This window comes from Scyliorhinus torazame, chromosome 14 (assembly GCF_047496885.1).
Source record: "Scyliorhinus torazame isolate Kashiwa2021f chromosome 14, sScyTor2.1, whole genome shotgun sequence".
In the NCBI taxonomy this organism is placed as follows: domain Eukaryota; kingdom Metazoa; phylum Chordata; class Chondrichthyes; order Carcharhiniformes; family Scyliorhinidae; genus Scyliorhinus; species Scyliorhinus torazame.
In genome coordinates this window covers 172,203,888-172,224,614 of record NC_092720.1, presented here as the reverse complement: position 1 = coordinate 172,224,614, position 20,727 = coordinate 172,203,888, and the positions used below count along the sequence as shown (strand labels likewise).

The 20,727-nt window shown below is 44.5% G+C and overlaps 1 protein-coding gene across 3 annotated transcripts in view; it reads right to left on the bottom strand.

The window, feature by feature from the left end:
- Positions 1-20,727, bottom strand: part of LOC140390225 (zinc-binding protein A33-like) — a 162,177-nt gene that overhangs the window by 42,547 nt on the left and 98,903 nt on the right. Inside the window, exons 2-6 of one of the 3 annotated variants that reach the window (XM_072475196.1) lie at positions 18,867-18,962; positions 18,401-18,631; positions 10,797-10,819; positions 10,477-10,709; positions 8,850-9,014 (exon numbers count right to left, since the gene is read on the bottom strand). In XM_072475196.1, coding sequence (XP_072331297.1) covers positions 8,850-9,014; positions 10,477-10,709; positions 10,797-10,819; positions 18,401-18,631; positions 18,867-18,962 — 748 coding nt within the window. Of the gene's footprint in view, positions 1-6,021; positions 9,015-10,476; positions 10,710-10,796; positions 10,820-18,400; positions 18,632-18,866; positions 18,963-20,727 lie in introns of those variants that run through there. The other 2 variants (XM_072475194.1, XM_072475195.1) reach the window with 2 other exon arrangements.

Sequence of the window (20,727 nt, the reverse complement as noted above, 5' to 3'; positions counted from 1 at the left end):
GGTTCTCGACAGGTAACAAGTCACTGACAAGGAACCCCTACAGTTAAGGAAGCAATAGCATTGAAGACAATTTTTTTTACTTAATGAAGCGAATATACTCAAGCTTAATGTTGCGGCGGGGAATTTACAACCAATGTATTAAACGTAGTTGCCTTGAGGCATTATGATAGTTGCTAAGAAATGTTATGTATCTTATACAGCATTGTTATGTATGTATGTAAAAAAAAGGCTTGATATATGTGATGCCAACTGATAACAGGCGAATACTAGACGCTGATGGTTTATTGTGAATAGAGAGGGTTACAGCTCTAAAGTTAGGAACAAGCTGCAGATATGTAGGCAATCGGATGATTGGCACCAGGAGAGCAGTGGATTCTGTCGAAACCATGAATTATTATAAGACACCAGTGAGAGTTAGGTATGCCATAGATAGGTATATAATGATGTGCAACAGCTCAAAGGTTTTAGAAAGATTTGGAGCAAGAGACAAGGACATCACTTCATCTCTCACGGCTGAAAATAGCAGGAGATCTCGGCATATTTTGTGCTGGGGGTGCACAGGATGTGCAGCCGTTTTCACAAATCCTGTTCAATCAGCAACCACAGGGGGTGAGAGTTTTTATGTAGTATGGGACTATGTAAACAGAGGGGTTCCACAAGGGGTGGACTTGACATATAATAAAAGTCATTTAGTGGGTAATTTACCTAAGTACATGGGCATATGATACAATGATGAAGGTTGATGTGGCAGCTAATATATGTGATTTATGTATTTGAATTAATAGTCATAAATGTTAACTCAAATAGCACCCTGGTCAGACCAGGATTTGAACTGTCAATGTTATATTTTATCTTTTATTAATAGAATTGTAATGGTTGTTGAAATAATCATGTAACGCGGTGACACACAAACAGTTGTGTGATTAATTGCTGGACAACATGCTAAGATTTTTTTTCCTTTTTTTAAATAAATTTAGATTACCCAATTCATTTTTTCCAAGGGGCAATTTAGCGTGGCCAATCCACCTGGCCTGCATATCTTTGGGTTGTGGGGGTGAAACCCATGCAAACACGGGGAGAATGTGGAAACTTCACAAGGGCAGTGACCTAGAGCCGGGATCGAACCTGGGACCTCAGCGCCATGAGGCTGCAGGGCTAACCCACTGCACCACTGTGCTGCTCTCACAACATGCTAAGATAAGACTTTTTGTAACTTTGTATTTGACAATAGGGCGGCTTCGATGTTTATCTGGAAAATGATAGGATCATGGTTCGATGTGAGGAAAGTGGATTTGATTGGGTTACCCCCCCCCCCATCACCCCCCCCCCCCCCCCCCCCCCGGATGATATAAATGTTTCAGGGCTAGTAATAGGAACAGATTATCAACTACCTTGGGATGGCTGTGTGGTAACTGTTAACAAGGCAGGTATACACTTTATGGCCTTTGGAATATGATAACGTAGGACAGGGATCTTAATGAGTCATGGCAATCAGTTTCAATAGGATGTAGATCGAATGGTTACGGGCGTACTTGGTTTAGAGATACATTGCAAACTCATGAGAGATAGCCAGGGATAGAAGCGGGATCAAAGACACCTTTTAGATTGATGAGGACTGGGTGTAAGTGGTTAGTACATGAAATAATCATTTATGAGACCTATGAGGAACGTACAGCGATTTGGATGCAAAAGGAATGGGATTCTCGCCTGCCAGCAGCAAGTCGATGACCTTTTTGGTTACTGTTGGATTAAGAGGCTTACTGATCCTAAGGGACATGAGGAGGCTTATCCGGTGCAACTATCCCAAGGAGGTAAAAAGCTTTGGAGATAGTGGAGCACGCGGCAAATAGCTATTGTGTTACCTTTCTGGACGGCGGCCACTATGATTCAAAGTAATTACAATTTAGGTATAACCGGTCTATCGACACTGGTGTGAGCGAAGGATATTTACATGAAATATAAACCAAGGAAATTGGATATTGACAAAATGATGAGGGAGATAAGTATTGGATGGAATATGGCATGTTTCAAATGCCAAGACGGGGTGTATTGACAAATTGGAAAAATATGACATTTGAAACATGAAAGTAACACTGAGAATGCCTGAGACTTTAAATGAAAGGAAAAGGTCCCACAAAGGGTTAACAGCAGGACAAGCAGTTTGAAATACTATAAGACCAAGACAACTCCTTTCTAGATAAAGAAACTTTCGTGAATTAGGCTTCAGTAAAACATAAAGTGGTAGTTACAAGTGGTAGCAAGGGGGTTTTAGTTACAATTATATACATATATACTTTAATTTACATTTTTGTTTACACATATTTTTAGAAGTTAAACTTTTTAGCAAATAATCAACTTAGAAGGGTCAGGATTTACATCCCAATTTAGATAAGGTTAGATGACATGTGTGACAGACTGATGCCAGTTGAATGCAGAAAAGCGAGCTGCTTCACTGAGCACAAGTTATGGTAACTCTAGGGTTTGATATCAGAACATTTGCTGAAGAAGCAGCAACCAAATTTATGACCTGTCAAGCAGAACCTGATAGCTCAGAGACTAAATATCTGTAATTGAAGGTGGTATTCGACAAAGAAGCAACTTGCCGGCGAGGTTCCGTTGGGGTCATGGAGCAGCGAAAGTAATTTGCTTTCCATAAAATTATGAAGCAGCGAAAGAGAGTTACTTTCAATAAAAGGTCATGGAAAAACTAAAGCTAGTCAAAGGGCTATATAAATCCTGAAAATTCAGCAGTCAGGAGTTCATTCATTCTCGGTGATGGGACGAAGCGCATCTGAAGACCGAGCAACCCAGAGAAGCGAACAGAAGACCAAAAGTTAAAGAAAAACGATTGACAAGATGGACTTGAAAGTCTTACAACTGGTCCGAACAAGAAAAGATCTTTTTACCTTTCTGTAAAAGTAGTTTTTATCTTTTTAATTTGAAAATAAAGTAATGTTTAAATAGATAACCTGGAAGAATGGTTATTATTATTAGAAAGTTTACCTTACTCTACTTAGCAAGCCGGACCCGTGGGTAAGCTACTGAGTGGTAAGTAAACAAAATCTTCTAGGAAGATACGGGTTATACCGGGGGATAACTTGAAATAATAGTTTGACCTGATTGGCATCCACCTAAGTCTGCCTAGGAGTCAGGGAAAACAAGGGAATCCCTGGATCACCATTTGGAATTACAGCGCTCTATCGGTTATAGGGGAAATTCTAATGATAGTGGTGAGGTTTTTACTTCATGGATTAACGACAAACTGTATTGGACTAACCATATAAATACTGTAGCTACAAGAGCAGGTCAGGGGCTACGAATCCTGTGCGAGTAACTCACCTCCTGACTACCCAAAGCCTGTCCACTATCTGCAAGGCACAAGTCAGGCGTGTGATGGAATACTTTCCACTTGCCTGGATGAGTGCAGCTCCAACAACATTCTCGAAGCTTGACACCATCCAAGTGAAACTAGGCCCACTTGATTGACAACCCATCCACAAACATTCACTTCTTTCACCACCAACGCACAGTAGCAGCACTGTGTACCATCTACAAGATGCACTGCAGGAACTCACCAAGCCTCCTCAGGCAGCACCTTCCAAACCCTCTACCACTACCATCCAGAACGACAAAGACAGCAGGTACGCGGGAACACCACCACCTGAAGTTCCCTTCCAAGTCACTTATCATCCTGACTTGGAAATATACCGGCCATTCCTTCACTGTTGCTGGGTCAATAACCTGGAACTCCCTCCCTAACAGGACAGTGGGTGTACCTACAGCAGTTCAAGAAGACAGATCGCCACCATCTTCTCGAGGAAAATTAGGAATGGGCAATAAATGTTGGCCTTGCCCGAGAAACCTATATCCCGTAAAAAATGAATTAAAAAGAAAATTTGACGACCCATTTTTCTGGCCACAAAGATCATCATGTTATTGTGTATACTGCATGCATAACTGCACCTCTGCTAACAACCACCAGGCCCCCGCCCCAACTTTCTGTTATGTGATGTATTACCTGTATTAATAGTCAGCCTTAATTTCTCATCCCACAAAAGCATATTTTACTTCCTGGTACCATAAAAATGGACACAAGGGATAAAGCAGGCAAAATGGGTTGTGTTGTGATGATGCAGTGGAGTTTAAATCATGCCAATTTTTTGCATTGGATGCCAATGACATTTCAAAATAGCGACCAACTGCATGCACACCAATGTTTCATAGTTATACTCAGTGGGTGGAATTCCCCAGTCGCCGACGTCAAAATCGCGTTCGGCGATCGGCCGGAGAATACCCCTTTCCGACCATATTGGGGGCGACGCCCATTTGCGATGCTTCGCCCCTTTCAAAGTGGCGTATTGATGGCCTCAGGACGTTGCCTGAGGCCCATCCCCCTGATGTTCCGCCCCCGCCCGGCTGAGTTCCCGACGCCATGGGTCTCTCATGGTCTCATCTGTCGAGAACTTGACGTGGTGGCTGCAGACTCAGTCCAGCGCCGCCACAGTCAGGGGAGTCTGATCCACGGGCAGCTGGGATTTTGTCCGGGGCTGGGGCACTTTTGGGGTGTGGACTGGGTCTCACGAACTGGCCAAAGGGGGTGCAATATTTTGCAGGCTGCGTCCGCGAGCAGCCGGCACCATGTTGCATGACGTGGCCGCTGCAGGCCGGCGCCGTGTGCATGCGTGACCACGGACCTGGCAATTCTCTGGGCCGTATCGGCAGCTAGAGTTGGGTGCTCTATGCTACTCGGCTGCCAGACCCCAGCCAAATGGAGGATTGGTGGCCGTTTTATGCTGAATTTCCATCCCAATGTGTCGATTCTGCATAAGCCCGATATCACATATATGTCAATCCCCACCTCCCACCCCCCACTTTGGAGATATTGCATTTGAGGTTCTAAAAGTTAACTTATATGCCAAAATATAGAGTAACTGTGATGATGTGCATAAGCAATCATGTATATAGTGGTAGACAAGCCCTCCAACCAGCAGGTGGCAGTAGAGAACAGCCAGGTGACACTTCTAACTCAGGGAGTCTGGGGATAGTCTTATTGGTGGATAGTCACAATTTGTAGGAGCTCTTAAATAATTTATAATAGTTAGTAGATTTTGATAATTTTCTTTTGGTTATCTTGCCCACGGAGGGGCTGGTTTAGCACAGGGCTAAATCGCTGGCTTTTAAACCAGGCCAGCAGCACGGCTCAATTCCCGTACCAGCCAGCCCGAACAGGTGCCGGAATGTGGCTGCTAGGGGCTTTTCACAGTATCTTCGTTTGAAGCCTACTTGTGACAATAAGCAATTTTCAGTTTTCAGTATTTGTTGAAAAATAAAACATTTAACCAGTCATGAACCAGAAGTTTTATCGAGCACTTATTCAGACCGGCCAAGCTCCAGAACGTAATAGTAACCTCCCTCCCCCATGAGTCCAGGGAGCTTTGCCCTACCCCGCTCTGTTAGAACTGAGAGACCTGAACCAATTAACCCTTTAATCCCTTCACAGTCAAGTTCCAACATATGTTTCAAAGCATTATCCGTATTTGCGATAGCAGTTATATTTTGTTGTGTGTAAAAATGGTGGGACACGTGCTAATGTCTGAGTGAGAGTATCAAAGACTAACAGATGCATCCACATATCAAGCGTTGTGTGGAATCATGATTTCTATGTGACTACCTCCCAATGACTGTGTCTGCGCATTACCGACCATCAATGTGACACATGTGGTTTCTCTGCCAGTTTATCCTTCCACTAGGGTTCACCTTGATGGTCACAAGCCCCTGGCCGAATATATCTTCAGCTTAAGAACATTCATCAGTAGGAGCAGGAGTTGGGCGGCATGGTGGCACATTGGTTTGCACTGCTGTCTCACGACGACACACACACACACACATTACATGCACAAATTTCCCACTGTGTCACCTATCAACTGTCTCAGGGTGGCTGATGGATCTCTGTGTCTATTCCGAACCCTGGATATTCGTTATCCTTTCTTAGTTCGCAAATAACAGAGATCAAGTCTGTGCTTGTTGGCAAAGCTTAGTTGAACTTTATTAGTCAGATGTAGTGCCCATTGGTAACTTTATTTGTCAATACACAATTAGGTCAGATTGATTGTCTTTAGCGAATACAGTGGTTGAGTTTAAAATACAATTGCAAATCGTGCTAATTCTTCAAATCATAATACACAGTATAAAATGACTGAGCAATTTAAACAAAAGAAAGATGGCGATTTAGCAAGCAAAGAAAATAAGTTTCAGAAAGAGATAGATTGATTCCGGAATGGATTTTTCCATCACAAGTGATTCTTAAAAAGATTATTATCTTAAGGTTTTGCCTTCTTTACAGCTGTGATTGGCTTTAACTAATTTAGAATTCACCCAATTCAGCCAAACTGTCTGTCCGTCAATTTAAGAGAGATATGTATTTAATTATATTGGTACAAGCTTCCCCATACCTCCACTTGAGAAAAACACATTCTTCGCTAGAACTTATCACTCTAGACTGTTTGTTACCATTGAAACGGAACTGTTCATACTGGCCAGCCGCCCAGATTTTACCAAACAATAGGGTCTTTTAGCTAGTTGAGTCACTGACCTTGCAGGCCTCAAGCAACTTGTGAAATGTGCAAGTACAGAGTCTTACCTGATTAATTCCCAGCTATAGTTGCACTGAATTAATGCTTAATATGATTTCAGTTAATTATTCTTAATGAGTTCTCAATTAAACATTTTACCTATATAGCTAACTAGAAGAGCCAATTTCTGTCAATGGCACAGTGGTTAGCACTGCTGCTTCGCAGCACCAGGGACCTGGGTTCGATTCTGGCATTGGGTGACTGTCTGTGTGGAATTTGTACGTTCTCCCCATGTCTGTGTAAGTTTCCTTCCACAGTCCAAAGATGTGCAGGTTAGGTGGATTGACTATGACAATACATGGGGTTATGGGGAATAGATGGGGGAGCGGGCCTGATAATGACTGCTCTTTTGGAGGGTCGGTGCATATTCAATGGCCCAAATGGCCTCCTTCTGCACTGTCGGGATTCTACGGGTATCACAAGCAGTCTTAAAAACACAGTTCCGTGTAAACATTATCATGTCACAAATCGTAAAATCTGTCAGTCACAGTCTCTGAGCTGCTTCTGATCCCTGACCAAGCAAACGCGAACATGGATTTTACAGGATTTCTGCAGTTCTCGAGCTGTCTTTGTTGCAGTTTTTCCCACAAAGATTTCCCCACTTCTGAGGACAGACAAAATGCATGATTCTAATGATTCCCCACATTGTGATCATGATGTCCGACTGTCAGAAAGACTATCCGAAAACAAAGATTACAATTCCATGTGTATATGCTGCAAGCTTCACTCTCCCTTTAAAAACACAATCTGTGACCTTGAATTATGCCAGTGATAGAAGGTGGATCATTGTGGCTGACCCAATTAGAATTCATCCTCCATCAATCGGGTTCCTATCATCTCAAATGTCACAGAATCATTAAGCATATGGCAATTTAACACACACTTAACTGCAAGTACTTAACCTGAGGAAGGAGCAGCGCTCCGAAAGCTAGTGACATCGAAACAAACCTGTTGGACTTTAACCTGGTGTTGTAAGACTTCGTACTGTGCTCACCCCAGTCCAACGCCGGCATCTCCATATCATCGCAAGTACTTAAAGCAGAGCCTTACGAGGTTAGTCTGGATTGAAATATGATACAACTCTAATACACTGGCTGCCCATTCTCTAAACCCAATAATTTCCTTATATGTTTTTTCATTACTTCATCTACCTATAAATTGATAATGATTTTGCATTAGCCAATACAGTGCTATATAAATTTATTTTAATGAGTCTCTCCCAGTATCCCTCATCAAATAAAGCTGTAATGAATGATTTTTCTGTAGTTCCCTGGAAGTCCGCTATTTCATTATTTTCTTGATTGTTTCATGCCTGTTACAATTTTACCAAGCAAAAGCTATAATTACAAATTTGTACCAATCCGTACCAACTTCCTACTTCAATAAAGGATGAAGTTCCTTCTGCAATACTAACATGTTAACAGACGATCAAAACTCATTAAAATACATGCACGAGTCTGTCTTTCAAATTAATGTCTGAACTGTTTTATTGCTTTCAAGATCAGTCTTAGTCGAACATTTCTACCGTCACTGCCATCAAAATTGATTTAAATATCCTCACTTAATAGGCGAAAGCTGAAGGTTACTATTACTTAAATGGTGTGAGATGTGAATCGGAGTAAATTAGGCAAAACTCAGGACAGTCAAATCATCACTTTCCACATACCACAGATACAGCTCCATTGGGTTAAGCATGCTTTCAATCTGGGTTATTCTATCTGAGCCGAATGTACTAGCTACATGTTAAGAGTTCTGATTTTCTGTTGCACTTTGTAAGAATATAATACCCACGGCAGTGGGATCAAGATTATTTCGCTTCCTAGGCTTGTCAGCTCTATAATATAATTTCTCAGATTGCTAAATGATGCAACTTAAGAGGCTCGGAATTTTGATCTCTGTCACTTGGGTCAAGAACAAAATATGGAAAGAGTTTCTCGGTGAACGTGTCAGTGTAAGTAGTGACATGAGACATGTCATCGGCATTGTAAAATGACAATTGTCCTTGCTCATAGTCCAAGTAAACTCCGATGGTCGTGGGTTTCACACTCAATTTGAGAAACTTGTCACCCGCATATTCATCTCCATCTGTCAATGACAGAATCCAGTATCCATTTTCAGGGAGAAGATTAATTTCTCCCTTTCGATTGGTTGACTCCGTGGCCACACCAACAATCCAGTCAGAGATGTCTCCCACTTCCACCTCCCAGTAATGTGTACCTGATGTGAATCCCTCTGATCCCAAGACGCAAAGGCACTCATCGAACTTCTTTGACTTTTTAAAAAGCGATACTTTCTTGCCCCTGGGTTTCACGCTGGTAAGGCCATCAGACAAGATAAGCTTACGATGTGCTGTATTTGGGTCAAAGGTCAGCGGTGCTGGAACTTGGAATAAATAAAAGTACCAAGGTTAAATGCTGCACACTAACAAATATAATAACAGCTGTTCATTTTAAGCCTGCATGTAGGCCATTCTCATATAATGGAAAAATACACCTTTCCAATTCAAACATATTTCTGTAATTCACATTTCCTCTAGAAATTCAAATTGGGTTTAAAATGGGCAGTACCCTGTTTGTTATAGGCTCCAGCAACTTTATTGGATTGAGAACTGGTTAGCAGTCGGGAAACATCCAGTCAGAATAAATGGATATTTTTCAAAGTGGCAGGCAGTGACTAGTGGGGCACCACATGGATTAATGCTAGGACTCCAGCTTTTCACAATATATGTTAATGGTTTGGATGAAGGAATCACAAGTAACATTTCCAAGTTTGCTGATGACATGAAACTTGCTGGGAAGGTGAGTGGTGAGAACGATGCTAAGAGTCTTCAAGGTATCTGAGACGAGTTGGGTGGGTGGGCAAATACATGGCAGATGCAGCACAATGCAGCTAAATGTGAAATTGTCCATCGGTAGAAAAAGCAGAATGGCCAAGTATTTTTTAAATAGTGATAGATTGTAAAATGTTGATGTACAAAGGAACCTGGGTGTCCTAGTACACCAGTCACTGATTGAAAGCATGCAGACATAGCAAGCACTTCGGAAGACAGATAGTATGCTGCCCTTCATTGCAATAGGACTGGAGTCCAGGAACAAGGATATCTTATTGCAGTTGTACAGGACCTTGGTGAGATCATACCTAGAGTATTGTGTGTAGCTTTGGTCTCCTTAACTAAGAAAAAACGTACTTGCCAAAGAGGGAGTGCAGTGAAGATTCATGAGACTGATTTCAGAGATGGTAGGATGATTGTATGAGGAGAAATTGAGTCGACTGTACCTGGATTCACTAGAATGTAGACCATCTTGAAAGATGGAGTTGGCTCAAGGGGCTGAAAGGCCTACTCCTACCCTCATTTTCTATATTCCTATGTTTATAAAAAGATAGAATATTGGACTATTTGTATAGCAGGTCGCTGATGCCTGATGGCCTGTTTCATATCAGCCCCGGGACAGATTTATTTTGGAATTAAGAGGACAAATTCCAACTTTGTTAATTTGCATGGAATTAGCTGTGATTCAGAAATCACATTTCCACAGCTGACTGCGTGAGTTTGAGCCCCTTAAGATAAGAGAATTATGAGAATTGTGAAAATTAGAATTCTGAACACACAGCGGTGGAGGTTTGTCCAGATTGTATTACTCAATGGTGATACTCCACAGATCAATTGCGACAAACCTGGCCTAATATTAAATTCCATTCAAGTCAATGCAGTCAGTATCTATCTCAGCAATGTAATCACAGAAAGGGTAAGTAGCAAGTTCCTTCATCCTAATTCAAACACATCACGGCCACTTTACATTTAGTTACAGGGGTACCATCTGGTAAATAGGAGGTGAGGTCTCACCAGGGGTAATGATCTCTTTCATTCTTTTCCATGTTGCATACAGCAAAGGTCCCCTGAACATTCCCAGTGTCAGGATGCTGAATCCCACAATTTCTTCATCATCTTCTTCAGATCCACACTCACATTCTTCATCACTTCCCTCACTTTCATCTTCATCGTCGTCATCAACATCATCATCGTCTTCTTCACTTCCTTCATCTCCTTCGTTTCCATTTTCTTCATCCACAAGGCATCTGAATTGGATTGACACTTGGTTAAATTTCTGAAAATGATGCCACTTGTTCATTATGTATAAAATTATGTATCTAAAACATACACACCTTTCTGGCAATCTTTTCATTTCCTGTATGTAAAAAGAAAGATAAAATGTGTACAGCATTGTTTTAAGATATGACATGTCTACTTTACAATGTATTTTATTCACTGCGGAAGATGCTGTGATAAGGGGCTGGATTCTCCTGTCCCCCAGCCCAGTATTTCTCGGCGACGCGCCGTTCGCTGGCAGCGGGATTCTTTCTTCCCGTTGCTTGTCAATAGGTTTTCTGTGGGAAACCTAAGGTCAGGGGCGTGCTTCCGGTGGTAAAAGAGAATCCCAACAGCTGGAGAATTATAGCCCAGGGGCGAAATGTCCGCCGACTGGCGCCCAAAACGGCGCAAATCATTCGGGCATCGCGCCGCCCCAAAGGTGCGGAATGCTCCGCAACCTTAAGGGGCTAGGCCCACGCCGGACGAATTTCTTCCCCGCCAGCTGGCGGAAAAGGGCTTTGGTGCCCTGCCAGCTGGCGCGGAAATGACATCTCCGGGCGGCGCATGCGCGGGAGCGTTAGCAGCCGCTGACAGCATTCCCGCGCATGCGCAATGGAGGGGGTCTCTTCCGCCTCCGCCATGGTGGAGACCGTGGCGAAGGCGGAAGGAAAAGAGTTCCCCCACCGCACAGGCCTGCCCGCGGATCGGTGGGCCCCGATCGCGGGCCAGGCCACCGTGTGGGCACCCCCCCGGGGCCAGATCGCCCCGCGCCCCCCCAGGACCCCGGAGCCCGCCCGCGCCGCCTTGCCCGCAGCAGGACTTTGGCCCATCCAGGCCGGAGAATCGCGGAGGGGGCGGCCCACCAACCGGCGCGGCGCGATTCCCGCCCCCGCCGAATATCCGGTGCCGGAGAATTCGGCAACCGGCGGGGGCGGGATTCACGCCAGCCCCCGGCGATTCTCCAACCCGGCGGGGGGTCGGAGAATCTTGCCCCAGGTCTACTGTGAAATTTAGGGGTGGCACAGTGGTTAACATATCTGCCTCACAGAGCCAGGGACCCGGGTTCAATTCTGTCCTCAGGTGACTGCCTGTGTGGAGTTTGCACTTTCTCCTCGTGTCTGCTTGGGTTTCCTCAGGATGCTCCAGTTTCTTCCCACAGTCCAAAGGTGTGTAGTTAGGTGGATTAGCCTTGCTAAATTGCCCCCCATTGTCGAAAAGGTTAGGTGGAGTTATGGGGGTAGACTGGTTGCGTCGGCCTAGGTAGTGTGCTCTTTCCAAGAGTCGGTGCGGATTCGATAGGCTGAATGGCCTCCTTCTTCACTGCAGGGATTCATTGATTCCATGAAATCTGGATACATAGTTCTGGTGATCTGAAATTAAACACCTTAGGAGCAATAAAATATATTGGATATTCTATCAGGCACTGTCTCCTTTGCCTATTAATAATTATCTGTAATATGGGCATGAACTGTTCAGAGAGAGCCATGGTTGAATGTTGTCTGGCTTACCTAAGAAAATTTTAATAGGCGGTTACCAACATGTTAGATGATGAGTGGCTATGGAGGATATTTACAAAGGCACCCAGAAGCTATTCAGACAGGTTCCACAACAGACTATCAGAAAGTGCATGAAATTGAAGAATCAATTGACATGACAGGGATTTGATTAGGCACTAAGAGACAGAGTAGGGAGGTGCTTCTATATTTCAATTGGTTTTCCCCATTGATCATAGGACGTTGAGGTTTTTAATCACATTTATCAAAGGTCTCGATGAAGGAATAGAAAGCTATATATTCAATTGTGCTCACGGCAAAAAGTTAAATGGCTCAGAACATTGTATAGATGAGGAAAGGACATTGATAGATTAAGTGAGTAGACTAAATTGTAGTTGTAGTCCAATCATAGAATCACTACAGTGCAGAAGGAGTCCATTGGGCCCATTGAGTCTGCACCAACCCTCTGAAAAAGCACCCTACTTAGGCCCAATACCCCCCCACCCCCCATCCCTGTAACCTAGTAACCCCATCTAACCTTTTTTGGACATTAATAAGAAATTTAGACTGCCCAATCCACCTAACGTGCACATCTTTGGACTGTGGGACGAAACCCGAGCACCTGGAGGAAACCCACGCAGACACGGGGAGAATATGCAAACTCCACACAGATTGACACCCAAGGTTGGAATCGAATTCGGGTCCCTACTGCTAACCACTCTGCCACCATGCCGCCCCTATGTGAGAAAATATGAGACTATCCACTTTAGATGGAAAAAATATAAATACAAATATTTTCAAAATAGTAAGAACTATGAACAGGATGTTAAGAAAGATTTATGGATCTATGTACATAACTCGCATAAAAGTTAGTAGAGTGGGAAAGCAATTTAAAAGCATCATTAAATTTTGGACTTCATCACAAGGGGCGCCAATAAAAAAGGAAATTAGGTATTCAAGATTTGGTTAGATCCCATTTAAAATATTAAGTTCAGTTATTGGCACAGCATCTCAGCACATATATATTTGCCTCGAAGCAGGTGCGGCACACATTCTCCAGAATGATACTGGAGTTAAAATGGGTAAATTGTGAAAACAATGACTTACTGGTGCTGTTTGATATGATTAAATCATTTGAATGGGTGTGGAGTTCAGAACAAGGAGGCATAACCATAGCATTGAGATTGGTAGATTTATGTTAAGCCAGGATATCACGAGATATGTAACAAAGTGCATAAATTAAGTTTAGTTGTAGATCAGCCCTGAGCAGATTCAGCTCCCATGATCCTATTTGTAGTCTCACATCTGCACTCACTTCCTGGTAACCACATTTTACTTTCTACACTCATATCTTGACACATTTCTATGTCACTTGACTATTAAAAATTGTTATGTCCGCATTTCTGGTGGAATATCCCTATGTAAACTAGTCACACTGTAATTCCACCCTCCGTCTAGTGGCGGTACTGCAGTGCCTCAATTATGTAGCACCCAGTGTCTAAGACACAGAATGGAGAATGTCCTATGCACCGTAAGATGCATTTATTGTCAAATTGATCTAATTTATGTAATTTAACTACAAAGGATATCAGTAACTATAAATAATACATTACTGGGGTGGCACAGTGGCGCAGTGGTTTGCAGTGCTGCCTCATGGCGCCGAGGACTAGGGTTTGATCTGGGCCCTGGGTCACTGTCCATGTGGAGTTTGCACATTCTCCCCGTGTCTGTGAGAGTCTCACCCCCACAACCCAAAGATGTGCAGGGTCATGGATTGGCCATGCTAAATTGACCCTTAATTGGAAAACGAATAATTGGGAACTTTAAATTTATTATTTAAAAATACATTACCTTAAAATAGGTCTGATTTATTCCTGTACACACAGGTCATATATTGTCTATTATTTTGTAACCCTGCTGTGCCTGAAATCCACAATGATGGCTTACTTTTAACTGTGGATTTTTGGAGCGAAACAGCGGATTTCAGTCTGTTTTGCAGTGGCGGCTACAGCTCATGGTCATTGTGACTTTAACTGCTGGGTCTCGTTAAATTAACAGGCAATTGTCTAATTGAAATCAATAGTTGCCTCCTGGAAAATTAGCAACCTTTGACCACACACTGACACTTGAGCAAATGTCAAGGTGGTGTTTGTGGCGAGTTGTTATGATTGGAGACCCTCGAGTGGAGGTCTAACTGTCCCTCTTAGGCTAAAAAGAGCACCTCCGAAATTTACACACATCTTCACTTTTCCCCATTCCCTAATTGCTTTTCCCCATGGGAAATCAGCAGCAATGCTGCTGTTCATGCTGTCATTTCTAATGGGGCTGATTATTTAATTGGATGCTTATTAACAAAAGAAACAAACGTCCCGTTGGCTTTCGCCAAAGGGCATCTGTTAAAACGACAAATGACAAAGTCCCCATCTGCAACAATCATAGGTTCGCGCCGGCGCTCACAGACGCCTCCTTGAAAAGATGGAGGCAAGACTGGGGGGGGGGGGCACTGATAGTAAGGGATCTGTACACGAACGGTAGGGTAACAACATTGGACGAGGTGACTGAAAGATTCCAACTAGCAGGTGACAACGAATTCAGATACCTGCATCAAAAAAGCTTTCTGCGAAAAGAAACAAGGACGTACCCATGACCGCCACTACTGGAGGAATTGCTGGATGCAGACATCTTAGGCAAAGGGTAGTCACATGTACGGATGACTAATAGGGAGAGCTGCCACCCAACTGGATGAGACAAGGGTGATGTGGGAGAAGGACTTGGGGTTTGAAATAGGATAGGGACTCTGGAGCAAAGCACTGCACAGGGTCAACTCCACCTCCACATGTGCAAGGCTTAGCCTATCACAACTAAAAATGGTAAATAAAGCCCACTTGACCAGAATCCAAATGAGCAGGTTTTTCCCAGAGGTGGAGGACAGATGTGAATGGTGCCAAGGAGACCCGCTAACCACGCACACATGTTCTGGTCTTGCAACACTCTAGCAGGGTACTGGACAGCCTTCTTTGAGCCAATGTCCAAACTGGTAGGGATGAGGGTGGAGCCATGCCCGAAGGTGGCGGTCTTCGGGGTATCAGACCAGCCAGATCTCTTCATGGGGAGAAGGGCTGCCGCCCTTGCCTTTGCTTCCCTGATCGCCCACCGATGAATCCTGCCCGGCTGCCGGTCAGCAGCACCATCAAAAGCTGCAGACTGGCTGTCTGACCTGTCGCAATGTCTCCAAATGGAGAAAAACAAATTTGCCATCCATGGGGTGGAAGAAGGCTTCCACAGAACGTGGGAGCGAAATCATTTGGTTGTTCCAGACCTGTTTGTGGCCAACAATTAGTTGGCCAAGGACAAAGGGAGAGCTGTCACGACACAGAGGTGAAGAGGGGGGGGGGTCGGGCGGGGAGGGGGGGGAAGGAAGAGGGAACCGGGGAAATAGGAAAACACCTAAGAGCGGAACCAGGGGTCACAGGGGAGGGCAGACGAAGGCAGGGGCCAACAACAATGGAAACCAGAGGGGAGAAAAGAGAGGGGAAAACCGATGGGCAGGGATACACAGGGGACCACAATGGCCACAACGAATGCTGTGATGAATGGACCAAGGAATGGAAAGAAGAGATTGTGAAAAATCCATGTAAGTAGTTAAAAGCGACCTCGATGTAAATAACATTAACTTTAAGGGAAGTGCCTCGGAGCTCCCTTGCAAAAATTCTCATTGTTATATTTGTATTTCTATTTGTTCAGAAGACTAAAACCCAATAAAAACATTTATTTTTTTAAAAACGAAACGGCGAATGGCAGGATCTGTGTGATGTTTTAACTGCCTGCCAATTTCTGTCAAACAGATGTGGTTCAAAATTCTCCTCCCACTGTTGAGCATATACGTTTCACATATTTTGATTTCACAAACCCTCATCTTCTTACATCCAATAACCTCAATTTCAGCTTTCAATCTCCAAATATTTATTTTCTCTTCAATAAACTCGAATGGTTGTCTGAATTTCAAGTGCAGATAAGATATTGACCACGTCTGGATCTGGTCAACCAGTTTATTAATCTGGGGAGAGTATCTGAATGTCGGATTCCCTCAGCACTGGGTGTCTTTAAGACAGAGATAGATAGGTTCTTGATTAATGACGGGATCAGGGGTTATGGGGAGAAGGCAGTAGAACGGGGATGAAAAAAATATCAGCCATGATTGAATGGCGGAGCAGACTCAATGGGCCGAGTGGCCTAATTCTGCTCCTCTGTCTTATGGTCTAACATTCCGCATGATGATGCTTGGAGACATTGGATGGGATTTTTAAGCCCTTGCCGCCGGCGGGATCGGGGCCCACTGTGGCAGGTTCCCCGCCAGTGGTTCGGGCAAACCACACAAAACAGCATAAGCATCAGCGCGATCGGAAAATCCCACTGCCAGCAAATGGCAAGCTGCACCTGCTTCTCGAAAAAATGGTGCCGTAGTGATCGTGACGAGGGTGGGGGTGGGGAAGGGGGGGGGAGGTGAAACTCCTGCTGATTATTTTCATTTCCTCACTTATTTACCAACATCCCCCTGTAGCCATGTAAAATGGCTGCGTTCCAATTAATCTGGCCAAAACCCAGTTTAAAACGGCTAACCCGAAAGACTGCTGGGAAAAGCAGCCAAGAAGACACAAGCAGGCAGCTGCAGACAGTTTTGCATATTCGGCTCTGGGAAGGTAGCCCAGATCGATACTCAGGGCTATCAACAGCCCATCAACCCAGGTATCCGCAGTTGCATTCAGGACTGTTTGCAACCAATCTATTCAGACATCCACAGTTAAATCGGCTATCCCCGGGAACAATTGCAACATATTAGCAATTGAATACCGGGCCAGACCTGTCGGCGCCTGCAGTGGCCGAAACAAAGACAGGTGAGCGACCACCCCCCGATCGAGGAATCGCCTCACCATTGGACACATCGTCCCCAGAGATTGGGGACAGAATCCAATCACTTGGGACTCAGGGTCAAGGGCCGCCCCGGGAGGCGGGAAGCCCCTGGGCCCTATAAAAGTGAAGGTCCAAGTTCAGATCTCTCGCTCTCTCATCTTCGCCTGCTCGAGACCTTTGCAAGACCAGCCACTGTGTATAGTAAGTTTGAATTCAACGATCGCTATCCGGTAGTGACACCTAGCCACCGACCTCTAGCAGCCTTTTGAATCCCGCGGGCCAGATTTGATTGGACAAGCCATTCGTTTCCCTGACCTGGTGGGCTCTTCCTAAGTTAAGTATTGGCCAGTAGTGATAGGTTTATTATATAGAAAGTAGTATTAGGGTATTAATATTGCTTGTTGTATATAATAAATGACCGTTGTTTTAATCCTTACTAAGCGGTGTGCTGTGTTATTATCATAACCTGAACTTGAACCACGTGGCGGTATCATAAAGATACCTGGCGACTCATGAGCAAAGGTGACCTAAACAGAGCAAATAGACTAAAGCTAGAAAGAGCAACACCCCTGAAATGTTCTGTTGCCAATTGTCAAGAATACCAATAATCCAGTTGAAGTATTTTGTCGATAAGAAACTTGAATGGACATTCTTTAATTGTGTTTACAGGACATGGGTGTTGCTGGCCAGCAATTATTGGCCATTCCTAATTGCTTTTGAGAAGGCGGTGGTGAGCTGCCTTCTTGAACGGCTGCAGTCATGTGGTGTTGGTACAGCTGTTAGGGTCAGGGAGTTCCAGGATTTTGACCCATTCATTCTCAATGTGAAGCTATCATGCAATTACTTCTTTCTCGTCAGTCAAGTAAATTGACCCAAACTAACGGTGAAGGTGGTGTAAGTCATTTGTCAATAGGGGCAGCCAGAATAAATCAGGTTTCTTAATCATGGTCACTGTCAAATAACTGAAGGCGTGGATAATTGCCATGTCACCACAGCCCAGATGTATAGTGGAGCTCACTTAAACTCAAGCATGAAGATCTGCTGATCTTTGGAATTCTTGTTACTGTACCCCTATCAATACTTAACAAAATGTGATTCAGTTGACTGTGATGAATATTAAGTTCCATATTGTCCACAGATTTGTATTATAATCATGTGAAAATATGGCACCTTTAAAAAAAAAAGCAAAAGTACTTTCATTTCAACATGAACATAATCACTTGATCTCATTGATCATTCAAGTTGCCCAGAACAGAAGGTTTGTCAAGTGTTACCTTGAGAAAAATGATGCTGTCTTGGTGAATGACAGCTTGAAGGTTCGAAATATCCTCTTTGAGGGAATTTAATTCTTCATCAATTGCTGCTAAATTATCCTTCATTGATTGAAAATCTTGGTCGTGTTGTATCCTGAGTTCTTCAGTTAAGTGTGTCTCTTTGTCTTGAAGATATTGGTGAATTCTGGCAAATTGTTCGGAGATGTGTTGCTCCAGGGATCCAGTGAGTTCCTAAGTTGGTGACAGACAGTGTAAGAAATGTTGTATGAAATTCATTTGGACTTTGTTGGTAAGTGCTAAACATTTGTCATTTCTTCGGCCATTTCTTAAGATTCAGTTCTATTGCAGCCTTTGGAAATAAAGGTAGATTGTGAAAATTTGCCAATACGATACTACCCATTCAGCACTACAAAGCAAGCTGGATTTCTACCCAGCTTTGGTCAAATGTTAGACTTATTGGACTTACATCCAGTTCTGCAATCTTCCCCTCCTGCTGATGCTTCAGCTCACTTTTATATTTCTCTCTGTTCTCCAAAGAATCCAAGGAGGATTTCAATTGGACCTGACAATAGAAATAGATCTTGTCAACACTCATCCGTTGTTAAATATGCATCTTTATTGTTTTGAATGGTGAGTTTAGAACGGGGACAATATATTCACTTTGCTTCAACCTCAAAAATCTGGGCCGGAATTCTCCTCTTTTCCTGCTGGCAGCGCACCTCCACCCACAGGATTCCTGGCAATGTGGGGTGGTTTCAATGGGAAATCCCATTGACATGCGACGGGAAGAGAGATTCTCGCCACCAGAGAATGATGCGCGGCTGAGAAACATGCGGCTGGGGGAATGGAGAATCTAGCCCCAGATTCAACAGATTTAATTGAATTTTTTAAGGAGGTGACGAGGTGTGCAGATGAGGGTGGTGCAGTTGATGACGTCTGCATGGACTTCAGTAAGGCTTTTGACAAGGTTGCGCATGGGAGATTGATCAAAAAGGTAAGAGCTCTTTTCCTGCTGGCAGCACGGTGGTGCAGTGGTTCGCACTGCTGCCTCACGGCGCCGAGGTCCCAGGTTCGATCCCAGCTCTGGGTCACCGTCCGTGTGGAGTTAGCACATTCTCCCCATGTTTGTGTGGGTTTTGTCATGATATTCATGTGAACATCACAGCACATACACACACACATAATGATGGACAGATTAACGGACCAATCAACACACACAACACGACAGCCAATCACAGACAAGAGCATACACAGTACAAAGCAGGGAACACGACACTTCCTGGGCACTGGAGCAGGAGAGAACTCAGGGCACAGACCTCATTGCCAGCCACTCAGAGGTTCACCATGTGCTGAATACCAGAGTTTACTATGTTTATAGTTCAATGAAATAAAACTGCGTTGTACCAGACGCAACCGTGTTGGTTCGTCTGTGTGTCAGAGTACCCAACACTTCATGGTAACAGAAGTGAATTGACATCTACCCACAAATCTGCCATCCTGCGCCATGGACACCGTCAACACACCTCAGCCGCTGCAAGTCGCTGGGAACCTCGGCGTAAATTGGAAGCTATTCAAGCAGCGCTTCCAGCTCTTTCTGGAAGCCAACGAAAGAGGGAGCGCCTCGGACACCAGAAAGATCGCCATCCTCCTCACCACCGCAGGGCAGCTCGCCATCCATATCAACAACCCCCTGGTGTTCGCGGAAGGCGAGGACAAATCCAAATACGAGATGGCCCTTCTCAAGCTCGACCAACATTTTAATGTCAAGGTCAACGAAAGCTTCGAGAGATATGTCTTCCAGCAGCGCCTGCAAGGTAAGGATGAGCTCTTTCAGTCATTCCTCACCCATCTCCGCATTCTCGCGCAGACCTGCGGTTACGACACCACCTCAGACTCCATGATTCGCAAATAAATCGTTTTTGGGGTCGCCTCGGACACCTTACGCCAGCAGCTTTTAAAAATAAAAGGCCTCACCTTAGCCTCCGCAATCGAAGCCTGTGTCCTGCACGAAAATGCGACTAGCCGCTATGCACAATTTCAGTCGACCGAATCGGCGCGGCGGGGGTCCTACGCGGCCGGATTGGCGAGCCAGGTGCCCCACGAGGCTGTACCGGTCCAGGCGATCGAGTTCCTCCCGGCCCACGGCCCGGACAACGTCGGCCATTTTGCGCGCTTTTCGGGGCCTCCCGCGCTTGTGCACGCCAAAACCTACGGCAACACCGAGGGACGTGGTGCGCAGGCGCGCCCGACGCAAGATCGAACTGCGCATGTGCAGTGGCGCAACGAACGTCATGACGCCACGACGTGCGGCAACTGTGGAGCTGCAC